Source organism: Anabrus simplex, chromosome 3 (assembly GCF_040414725.1).
Source record: "Anabrus simplex isolate iqAnaSimp1 chromosome 3, ASM4041472v1, whole genome shotgun sequence".
Lineage (NCBI taxonomy): Eukaryota > Metazoa > Arthropoda > Insecta > Orthoptera > Tettigoniidae > Anabrus > Anabrus simplex.
This window is the reverse complement of record NC_090267.1, coordinates 89,732,891-89,745,433: the sequence shown is the minus strand read 5'-3', so window position 1 is coordinate 89,745,433 and position 12,543 is coordinate 89,732,891. Positions and strand designations below refer to the sequence as shown.

The 12,543-nt window shown below is 41.2% G+C and overlaps 1 protein-coding gene across 2 annotated transcripts in view; it reads left to right on the top strand.

Moving 5' to 3' along the window:
* The window catches only part of LOC136867046 (globin), a 159,534-nt gene that overhangs the window by 101,146 nt on the left and 45,845 nt on the right, over positions 1-12,543 (top strand). The window contains exon 1 of one of the 2 annotated variants that reach the window (XM_067144149.2): positions 3,251-3,272. The exons of the other annotated variant lie outside the window; for it this stretch is intronic. Within the exon in view, the coding sequence (XP_067000250.1) occupies positions 3,266-3,272 (7 nt within the window). The 5' untranslated portion in view covers positions 3,251-3,265. Of the gene's footprint in view, positions 1-3,250; positions 3,273-12,543 lie in introns of those variants that run through there. 2 annotated transcript variants of the gene reach the window in all.

Below are 12,543 nucleotides of genomic sequence, written 5' to 3'. Positions count from 1 at the left end.
TTTCTATCTGTCTACCTGTCTGTCTGTCTGTCTGTCTCTCTGAGTCGAAAGACTTAAATAAATAATATAAAAGACGAGAAGACCTTTATGGCATGCCTTCGTCAGTGAACTTTGAGTGTATAAATAAGTACCGCTAAAACGCCTGTGTCCGCGGCCAAATATAACAGTCAGTTTATTTGTGACTGCTTAACCTTCGTACGAGTTAGTGTTTGAACGAACAACATTTCTTCTCGTTAAAATTGTACAGCAAATGACAGCTGTTACGAGTCCAATGTTGTTGAAGTTCTGTAACAGCGGGCCAGCTGCTTGATGAAAGACCTAAGAAGTTTACAGAGAATGCTCCAAATTTACAGAATGTTTCACGAGTATTTACCGTCCAGCTAATTTCTGGTGACATTAAAAAGTACATATTTTTCGTTTTTGGTCTTTTCGTTAAAATATTATTTATTTCGATTGCAATGCGGTCGTGAAAATTCAATAATCATTGACTTGGCCCACAACGGGCGACTTGCACGCACTTGCACGTGATGGCAGTAGTGCCAGATCTGTAGCTTAGATGCTTTTCAACAGAACAAACATGGCCTAGGCTACCATAGCTCAGTGGTAGAGCAACCGATGAGAAATCGGGAGGTTGTGGTTTCGGATCCCACCGGTGTCCGGTTGGCCATTTTTGTTCTGTACTTAACACCTCCTCGATATGTACTATATGTACTGAACACGACGTAATAGGTTGATGAAAGTTTATTTCGATTAAAATAAAAAGAGTCCGCCTCTGTGGTGAAGTGGTTAGAGTGATTAGCTGCCACCCCTGGAGGCCCGGATTCGATTCTCGGCCCTGTCACGAAATTTGAAACGTGGTACGAGGACTGGAACCGGGTCCACTCAGCTTCAGGAGGTTAACTGAATAGAGGTGGGTTCGATTCCCACCTCAGCCATCCTCGAGGTGGTTTTCTGTGGCTTCCCACTTCTCCTCCAGGCAAATGGCGGAATGGTACCTAACGTAAAGCCACGGCCGCTTTCTTCCCTCTTCCTTGTCTATCCCTTCCAATCTTCCCATCCCCTTCCAAGGCCCCTGATCAACATAGCAGGCGAGGCCGCTTGGGTGAGGTACTGATCCTTCTTCCCCGTAGGGGTGGGATCCCTCGCTGAGTCCGAGGGAAAAGCCAACCCAAGGGCAGTGTTTTGGAGCGTGTGACTTTGGGTCGGGGGATACAAATAGGTAGTTGTTGCGTAACCCAAGAATGGCTTTACCTGTTGGAAGGGGTGGGGAGGGGATTGAATCAGCTCATAAGAGAATAGCGATACTCGTCTTATAAGATTTGTGATATGTGAAGCCATACATTTTCAGTCTCGACTCAGTCAATTTATAGCATAACTGTTAGCTTCTTCAGTCTGCCGAAACTAATTTTGAATAAATGCATTTATAAACCACCTGAAAAAGAAAACATTAAAGCTCAAAAAGAAACACCTTAATTCAACTAGAATGACACGTTTCCTTCTTGAAAGAACATCATCAGATTCTATTAAATCACACTCAAATATATTTAGAAATGTATAAATATTTATGTTTATTTCTATTTAAATATCGTACTTTTTTAAAAAATTGAATTTTTGGAACTTATCTTAACGAGGCTCCCTATGTCTTCTATGCTAGAGTGAAGAACAGACAAATACAGTAGAGTTAATACACGACACTGAGTGAGATATCGAGGGACAGCTATTGGAGCTCACTCTAGCGGATAGACCTGAAAAGTAATGATTCTCTCATAAGAGTACATGTATTTTTGTGTAAAGTTATTGGTGTTATTTATGCGTTTTCAGTGAGTTGACGTAATTAAATAGTAGCGTGTGTCATTCCTTGATATCTCCTCTCAACATGAGGGGAAAGGTATGTGCTGTGTTTGGCTGCAGTAATTACGAAGTAGAGAAAAATGCGCGGTCGTTCTTCAGGTTCCCTCGTGACAAGAACATGTAAGTAATATTGTGTTTGCATATATATTCTTCCAGTGACAGATATTTTTATAGTACTTCATAATCTTCTGACCTGCTCGACCCATGTTTTAACTGGCATAAAATGTAATACGCATATTTTATTGTATAGTGCAGCAGTTAACCTTCAATACCGATGTGTTGTTGTAGGTGTGATCTGTGGGTTTTGAAATGTCACAGAAGCGATTTGGATAAGGTGTACAAGAAAGAAGGGACGTTACGCTTATATAAGAATTATAAGATCTGTTCAGATCATTTCCAGGTCAGCGACTTTGGAAATCCTCGACAATAAGCCAAGGGTATGTTAAATTTTTCCTCTAATTGTACGTAAATATTCCTTAAAGCATCACTATCGACAACATTTTCATACTTTTCTTTCTTTTATCCCTCTTCTCAGATTAAAGCCGGGATTTTATAGATTTTCTTTCTGTTAGTAGGCTTCATAATAAGAGGAAAATTGTCCAGATTTTAATTGTTAATTCATTGCATCATGTGTGCAATGATTGTGCTGATATTTTTATTGACAAGTGTCTTAATGTGATGATAAAATGTTTTTTTAAATGAGAAAAAAGACAAATCCAACCGTAAAAGTTCAGGCAGGAATGCTAAAGCTAAAAAAGTAATGCATAAATGACAGATCAAGCCATTTCACAGCAGCCCATTTCATATCTTGTTTATGTGTCTAATTTCAGTCTTTGAATAATAACCTTTTAAGTAATTCTTCATTCATTTATCCAGAATTGCTTTAGGAACTTCGAAGTTAATATCTCAATAACACTTTCTTTCTAGATGTAATTTATTTATCCATTTCCGTATATACATTTCCATTGATATTTGAATTTAGCGCGATTTGTTCAGGTCAAGTCACTAGGAGCGCCACCGTCGAATTGTCTCCCATTTTAGCAAGGCGAAATCCGCAAGTGTCGCGTATTGTCTCTACTGTATTTGGAACAGATCACTTACTAGACATTTATTTGTTCATTGCAACCAAATGAATAACGCTGGAGCTGTCAGAATGTCGTTAACATTTGAGGAATGTGGATTTCCGGCGTGAAACATGTCCGTGCCTGTGGTTTCAAAATCCAAATGAAAGCAATCATTTGAGCAAGGAAGATATGAAGAAACTGTGACGCCATCTATTATCAACTCGAAACACCCTGTATGGACAAAAGCAGACATTAAATGCGAGAGGGTAACCAGCTGCTAACTAGTGCTTGAGATCAGTTGGAACACGTTGGATGTGTCGGCAAGAAGTTCTTCTAGAAACCATTTGACCATGGCGGGTAACTGATTTACAAATTTAGTGTGTGTATTATGATACCTTAAAGGCGTATTGAATTGTTAGCAGAGGTATAAAAATACAAGATTAAGTACCTACGTAACCTTGGGCGAACGTGGAATATTAATTCGTGTAGGTATGAAGCCTGGTTGCTCCATGATAAGGTATATTAGCAGTAAAACTTCGTATACTCGGGTGCACACGAAGTGTTATCGAATACCTTGGCCATACGGTTATTAAGGACAGTTTTATATTTAAACAAAGTTCTGTTATATTTAACAAAACGCAGTCCATTGTACATTTCCTGCTAAATACAAAGGAAGGGTTTAACTCCTTCCCGATTCAATTTTTGGTAACAATTGTTTATTTCTCCACCTTGCATTTTCTATTCAGCCGATTTACTATAATGATCTGGACGTCTGTTTTAGGATGCTTACGAAGTTCTGTAGGTTACGTATATTACTTCGAGACAACATCAGAACATACAGGCATGGAAATAATTATTCATACACTGCAGTGTAGAGAAGTAAACTTTACTTTTGTCGCTATGAAAACAAAAATAATCATTGGATTTGAAACATTGTTCATCCACAACTATAGCTCTACTGGTAGAAAAACAAGCATTAAAAAAACATGATATAGAAACAAACTGCCAAGTGCTCTTTTGCACTGGCTTTTAGTGCCGGGAATGTCCGAGGACATGTTCGGCTCACGAGGTGCAGGTCTTTTGATTTGACTCCCGTAGGCGACCTGCACGTCGTGATAAGGATGAAATGATGATCAGGACGAAACATACACCCAGCCACCGTGCCAGCGAAATTAACGAATGGTGGTTAAAATTCCCGACCTTGCCGGGAATCGAACCCGGGACCCCTCTGACCAAAGGCCAGCACGCTAACCATTTAGCCTTGTTGCCGGACTCTTTTGCACTGCAAAATAAGCATTAATACACTGACTGAAAATAGAACGTACAACAAACCACAACTGGTTTAATATTTCGTATGCATATCGCTCCTACGTATCACCCCTTTCAATCTCTTTGGCATGGAATGGACCAATATTCTTGTAGTCTCTCACGTAATACTTTGCCACTCTCCTAACGGACATTCTTTCAAAGCTATGTACTATGTACTATGGAGTTGGATGAGCGGTTGTTTGGTTGCAACTAGTTTGTTGTTTGGTTACAACTACTGTAGTCTGGTGTATGAATACTTTGTTCCCGGTTGAATGCCGTACGAAATGCAAAATGATATTTCCATACAACATTTCTGTGGCACATGAAATGATGTACAACCAATGACTTTGTTATATCGTGCTACATCATGGTGCCTATCAGCTTGGATGTAGGATTAAAAACACGCACTCGGTCCTATAACGTGTAATACATGAATACTTTTTTTTCGTGACTATAACGCATTGAAGTTGCTGTTGTTGGTTGTTGAAGACACAAGCCTGTATTCCAGATATTCGACACACTATTTTTTTATTCTTTTACTAGCTGATGTATCCGTGCTTCGCTATGGAATTCTACATTGTATACAGAATTGTAGGTTAGGTAGAGTACACGTAGTGAGCAAGACTGTATTAAATTGCAAAGCTCTTAACGTTACCCTAGAAACGTGACGGAGAAATCACCAAACGTCTTTTCTCATATGAAGACTGCGTTAGGAAATTTTCATTGTAATGGTAGGCCCGCTTGCATACCTTCATTCACAGTCAGGTTGGGGAATTGTATTTTAATGGCAGACACTCACTCTCCACCTGCCTTTTTACATCCTCAGAAAGACTGTCTCAGTGGTTTTTCTAACTGAAATGAACATAGGTAATTACAATGACGTCAGTAGGAATGGCGCGAGTAAAAGCATTGATTTCACATGAAATACTCGATCAAATGAAAAACCGCATTTTTTCTCACTTTTAACGAACACTACTGCACTGCCGATCTAACAGTCCAAAGTTCCAGAGCTGGAATGACCAAGCCGCAGGCAGCCGTGATCACTCTATTATTTTTCAGGGGGTGGGGGTTCGAACAGTGGAGAGTCCCAAGACAAAAACTATGCCCTTTTACTAATGTGTTTCCTAGGAGTACCCGATGAGTCGGAAAATCTCAATTCACTACACGGCGGCGGAAAAATCTATCTGACTTGCAGGCAATTTTTTCCTCCAAGAAGGACATTCCAGGAATAATTAATGAACGAAGAGAGTGTGTATGTGAGGATCTTCAAAAGGCAGAAGTATTCAGTCAGCAGTACGTAAAGATTCTTGGTTACAAGGAAAATGTCCATATAGAGGAGGTGACTAATGCTAAAGAAGTATTAAAATGTACATATGATAACAATGATATTTACAATAAGGTACAAAAGTTGAAAAAAAGCGGCTGGAATTGATAAGATTTCTGGGGATATACTAAAGACAATGGGTTGGGATATAGTACCATATCTGAAGTACTTATTTGATTATTGTTTGGTCGAAGGAGCTATATCAAGTAATGGAGAGCCCCTATGTATAAAGGAAAGGGTGATAGACATAAAGCTGAAAATTACAGGCCAGTAAGTTTGACATGCGTTGCATGTAAGCTTTGGGAAGGCATTCTTTCTGATTATATTAGACATGTTTGCGAAATTAATAACTATAGAAGGCAATTCGGTTTTAGGAAAGGTTATTACACTGAAGCTCAACTTGTAGGATTCCAGCAAGATATAGCAGATATTTTAGATTCTGGAGGTCAAATGGACCGGGCCCGTGGTGTAGGGGTAGCGTGCTAGCCTCTTACCCAGAGGCCCCGGGTTCGATTCCCGGCCAGGTCAGGGATTTTTACCTGGATCTGAGGGCTGGTTCGAGGTCCACTCAGCCTACGTGGTTAGAATTGAGGAGCTATCTGACAGTGAGATAGCAGCCCCGGTCTAGAAAACCAAGAATAACGGCCGAGGGATTCGTGTTGACCACACGACACCTCGTAATCTGCAGGCCTTCGGGCTGAGCAGCGGTCGCTTGGTAGGCCAAGGCCTTCAAGGGCTGTAGAGCCATGGGGTTCGGGTGGGAGGTCAAATGGACTGTATCGCGATTGACCTGTCAAAAGCATTTGATAGGGTGGATCATGGGAGACTACTGGCATAAATGAATGCAATTGGACTAGACAAAAGAGTGACTGAATGGGTGGCTTTATTTCTAGAAAATAGATTTCAAAGAATTAGAGTAGGCAAAGCTTTATCTGACCCTGTAATAATTCCTCAAGGCAGTATTATTGGACCTTTATGTTTTCTTATGTATATAAATGATATGAGTAAAGGAGTGGAATCAGAGGTAAGGCTTTTTGCGGATGATGTTATTCTCTATAGAGTAATAAATAAGTTACAAGATTGTGAGCAACTGTAAAATGACCTCGATAATGTTGTGAGATGGACAGTATGCAATGGTATGTTGATAAACGGGGTTAAAAGTCAGGTTGTTAGTTTTACAAATAGGAAAAGTCCTCTTGAGTTTTAATTACTGCATTGATGGGGTGAAAGTTCCTTTTGGGGATCGTTGTAAGTATCTGGGTGTTAATATGAGGAAAGATCTTCATTGGGGTAATCACATAAATGGGATTGTAAATAAAGGATACAGATCTCTGCACATGGTTATGAGTGTGTTTAGGGGTTGTAGTAAGAATTTAAAGGAGAGGGCTTATAAGTCTCTGGTAAGACCCCAACTAGAGTATGGTTCCAGTGTATGGGACCCTCGCCAGGATTACTTGATTCAAGAACTGGAAAAAATCCAAAGAAAAGCAGCTTGATTTGTTCTGGGTGATTTCCGAAAAAAGAGTACCGTTACAAAGATGTTGCGTAGTTTGGGCTGGGAAAAACTGGGAGAAAGGAGACGAGTTGCTCGACTAAGTGGTATGTTCCGAGCTGTCAGCGGAGAAATGGCGTGGAATGACATTGGTAGACGAATAAGTTTGAATGGCGTATTTAAAAGTAGGAACGTTCACAATATGAAGATACATTTGGAATACAAAAGGACAAATTGGGGCAAATATTCATTTATAGGAAGGGGAGTTAGGGATTGGAATAACTTACCAAGGGAGATGTTCAGTAAATTTCCAATGTCATTGAAATCATTTAAGAAAAGGCTAGGAAAACAACAGATAGGGAATCTGCCACTTGGGCGACTGCCCTAAATGCAGATCAGTATTGATTGATTTAAGAGTGCACACTGATCATTCAAAACAGCGCGTCAGAGCTGAAATACTATGATGAACCAGTGAGTTACATACCGGCAGTACGGTATCAGAAAATGTATGAACCAGAGGAATGACGTGCTAAAGAAAGTTTTCTAATTCCCCAGCTCTTTCATGCCGATATTCAGTCAGGCTGTTATACTCGGTACACAGCAGTAATCGCACCTATCGGAGTTGAGCGGCAGCATAAGAAACAAGGAACATCACCACAGACAATGGTCAATGTAATGTTATTGTTGATCAGTGTTATGCGCTTTCAATATTGTAGGCCTTTTCTCTTACATGATCCTTGGGCCTTCACATTTAGTTTCCTTCCGACTCTGAAATACCATAGTCAGTACGGTAACATTGAATAAAACAAATGGTCGGAAATTCTATTCTCTGTAACTGTTCTAATGTATTACTTTTCGATAGGACCAATGTCCGGCTCCATGGTTAAATGGTTAGCGTGCTGGCCTTTGGTCACAGGGGTCGCGGGTTCCATTCCCGGTAGGGTCGGGAATTTAACCTTAATTGATTAATTTCACCGGCATGGGGTCTGGATGTATGTGTCGTCTTCAACATCATTTCACCCTCATCACGACGCGCAGGTCGCCTACGAGAGTCAAATCAAAAAGACCTGCATCTGGCGAGCCGAACTTGTCCGCGGACACTCCCGGCACTAAAAGCCATACGCCATTTCATTTCATAGGACCAATAACATAGGTATTTAAAAATTAAATTGTAGTCGCCTTCCCCTGAACTACAATTTCATGCAGGGCGAATAAAATTATTTATAGCTTAGCCTGTAGTTTATTATTCCCCGACTCTATATACCGACTTTCATTAAATTCTGATAAACCATTTTCTCGTGGCTCGGCGTTCATGTGGACTTGGCAACAAAAAGGCAAATTCATGAATATCTGTGTAATCAAAGTCGGTACGGTAACAATGTATGGCATAAATGATCGGAAATTTAATTCTGTATAACTTTCATTATGTAGTATTTATCGATAGGACCACTAATAGCATAAATATTTGAGAATTAAATTTTAGTCCTTCCCTTAAACTACCATTTCACTCAGTGTGAGTAAAATGATTTTTAGCCTAGATTGTAGTGGCTCATCCCGCGACTTCACATACCGGTTTTCATTAAATTCTCTTCAGCCGTTTTCTCGTGATGCATGTACATACATAGGCTACATACATAAAGACAGACAGACAGAAATTACGGAAAAGTAAAAAATGCATTTCCTTGTTACTATGGACATGACCGATACAGAAAGTAGAATATTAGTTAACGGACCCCCAGGAACAGCTTTGGGGACGCCTCAATTAATCAATCAATCAATCAATCAATCAATCAAGCACAAGTAACCCTGTTGAGGGTCCCATACACTGGAACCATACTCTAGTTGGGGTCTTACCAAAGACTTACATGCCCTCTCGTTTACATCCTTACTACATGATGATGTAGATGTTGATTCCCATAGGGAAACAAATATTTGTCTCGAATGAGTAAATTTATAATACCAATATAAATGGTCCGTTGTTGGACATTATACATTTTCCAGCTAACTCATTCCTGGTTGCCAGCGTTTCGCCCCTGTGTGCTAGACTGGGCTCATCAGTTGGTACCTAGCACACCTACCAAGACGCATGGCTAGTGCATACCGTGGAGCCCACTGCGTAGGCTAAATGGAGCTACCGGCAGTGCCAATGCACTTGAGACTTTGTCTCATTACCTAAAATTGATGCCTGCTTGGCCATCAGATGATGTAGATGTTGATTCCCTATTTGTCCCGAATGAGTAAATTTATGATACCAATATAAATGGTCCGTTATTGGACATTATAAATTTTCCAGCTAACTCATTCCTGGTTGCCAGCGTTTCGCTCCCGTGTGCTAGGCTGGGCTCGTCAGTTGGTACCTAGCACACCTACCAAACCGCATGACTAGTGCATACCGTGCATTGGCACTGCAAGTGGCTCCAATTAGCCTACGCAGTGGCCTCCACGGTATGCACTAGCCATGCGTCTTGGTAGGTGTGCTAGGTACCAATTGATGGGCCTAGCCTAGCACACGGGGGCGAAACGCTGGCAACCAGGAATGTGTTAGCTGGAAAATGTCTAATGTCCAATAACGGACCATTTATATTGGTATTATAAATTTACTCATTCGGGACAAATATTTGATTCCCTATGGGAATCAACATCTACATCATCTGATGGTCAAGCAGGCATCAACTTTAGGTAATGAGACAAAGTCTCAAGTGCATTGGCACTGCCGGCGGCTCCAATCCTACGCAGTGGCCTCCACGGTATGCACTAGCCATGTGTCTTTGTAGGTGTGCTAGGTACCAACTGATGAGCCCAGCCTAGCACACGGGGGCGAAACGCTGGCAACCAGGAATGAGTTAGCTGGAAAATTGATAATGTCCCATAACGGACCATTTATGTTGGTATCCTTACTACAACTCGTAAATATCCTCATAACCATGTGTAGAAATCCGTACCCCTTATTTACAGTCCCATTTATATGATTACCCCAATGAAGAAGGTACTTACAATGACCCCCAAAAGGAACTTTCACCCCATCAAAGCAGTAATTAAAACGGAGAGGACTTTTCTTATTTGTGAAACGTACAACCTGACTTTTAACCCCGTTTATCACCATACCATTGCCTACTGTCCATCTCACAACATTATCGAGGTCATTTTGCAGTTGCTCACACTTTGAGAACCATCACCTTAGACTAATCATGCTCATCGCAGACAGGTTATGTTGTGCCATCTTATCAGTAAATCGCTTTAGCTCCAGACGATCACAGATTCTACTTTTCAGAGAGGCGTGATAATCGACTTAGGGCCTCTCACCAAGGTGATCGTGGCTCAAATCGCTGTCATTGCATAGGCTCTGCAGGAATTTTTAATGAAAAATTACGTTTGTGGATGGGATTCAACGTAAAATTAATTGGTGATCTCATGGTTAACATCTCGATATTAAGTCACGTGAAAATTACATGCATGCACTCGGTTTTCGGTTTTCCGGAAATTTAAAAATGTTGTTGGTTTTACGGCACATTAAAGTACTTTTACGATTTTCGGAGACGCTGAGGTGACGAAAATTGTCTTCTGCAGTAGTTCTTTTAAGTGCCGTAAAATCTACGCATGCGAGGGTGGAATATTTGAGCACCTTCAAATACCACCGAAATGAGCCGGGATCAAACCCACCAATTTGACTTATCGAAAGACAAGGGTGCAACTGAGCCTGTATTTGACTACTGAATGCCTAATTCGAGATAAGAATAAAACACGGGACAAAATCAAAAATCACATGCGAAGGACAATTTTATATTTGTTGAATAAATCTATGTCCGCCTCTGTGGTGTAGTGGTTAGTGTGATTAGGGGCCCAGGCCCGGGTTGGATTCCCAGCTCTGGCACGAAATCTGAAATGTGGTACGAGGGCTGGAATGGGGTTCACTCAGCCTCGGAAGGTCAGTTGAGTATAGGGGGGTTCGATTCCCTCCTCAGTCATCCTGGAAGTGGTTTTCCGTGGTTTCTCACTTCTACTCCAGGCAAATGCCGGGATGGTACCTAACTTGAGGCCACGGCCGCTTCCTTCCCTCTTCCTTGTCTATCCCTTCCAATCTTCCCATCCCCCCGCAAGGCCCCTGTTCAGCATAGCAGGTGAGGCCGCCTGGGCGAGGTACTGGTCATCCTCCACAGTTGTATCCCCGACCGAGAGCCTGAAGCACCAGGACACTGCCCTTGAGGTGATAGAGGTGGGATCCCTCTGAGTCCGAGGGAAAAACCGATCCTGGAGGGTAAACAGATGATGATGATGGATAAATCTATAAAATATAGGAAGAAGCAAATACGGATGGATGATCATGGGGGATGTAAAATCGTAAGTATAATTGTTATCACTCTTGGTTTGAAAAATTAATATTAGTTTAACAGACCTGGAAAAACTCCAAGAATTTCGTCCGGGAATCGAACTCAGGACTCTCTGAGCTGAAATCCTCAATGCTAACCATTCATCCAAGCAGCTGGACCGGGTTCCTAATGGTCAGCTATCACAACATCGCCGCACTTGGTTTCTTAAGAAGTCCCGAAACAACTATCAGTCCACTGAGAATATTAACACGCGGTAGAATGATGCAGAAAACTATACACTAACGATACCTAGCAGCATTATCAATAACTAGATAGCAGACAGCACGCCCGAATTGATGCATCGCTCTAGCTATTATCAATAACTAGATAGCAGACAGCACGCCCGAATTGATGCATCGCTCTATACTGAGAGTCAACTTAAGACCTTAGCGGTCCCTTTGATGTTAGTCAGACTTCTGGTCGGTGAAAAGGCTTCCGCAGCGCCAAATAGTTCCCTAGGTTTGTTACTTGTTCCTGAAGTCAGGAGCTTCCTTCAGTTTGGTTAGATATTCTGGTGAACTGACTTGATGAATTAAAATTTTTGCCCTGTATAAATATGGAAAATATATCACAGGTTGTATGTAATTCGGGTTCGTTACCAACTCTTATATTTCATACGTAGATGGCTGTGAATAGTTACTGTTCTCAGTGGTGTATGTAGCAGAAATAATAATAATTTAATATGATATTGATATCTTATTGCACTGTGTACTTAGTAAGTTTGTTCGAGTTCATTCCACTGTTGATAAGTTCGCATAATAGGTGGGACGTTGAAGATGGATCCAAGAAAACTGTTGGCAATACTGGCTGCAACAGCGTGTTCACTGTTCAGTATTCATAATGGCTGCCAGCTGTGAGCAAAACGTGTGTGATGCTGTGACGCTTGAGTTCCCTGTGAAATACTTTAAAGCTAACAAAAGTAGAGGAAAATAAAGTAGAAAATCTAAACCAATTTTTTTTAAACGTTTACAGTAGCCTACGAGATTAGAATCCACTGTGGACTGTGGAAGACGTGAAAAAGTCCGCGCAGCTGATCGGCGTTTCTGTGTACAGTGTTTACGCCGCTCGCTTGGAATGGAAAATCCAAGTCTCCAGGGAAAGAACGATGTGTCAGCTCAGCACTCACCGTAAATAAAA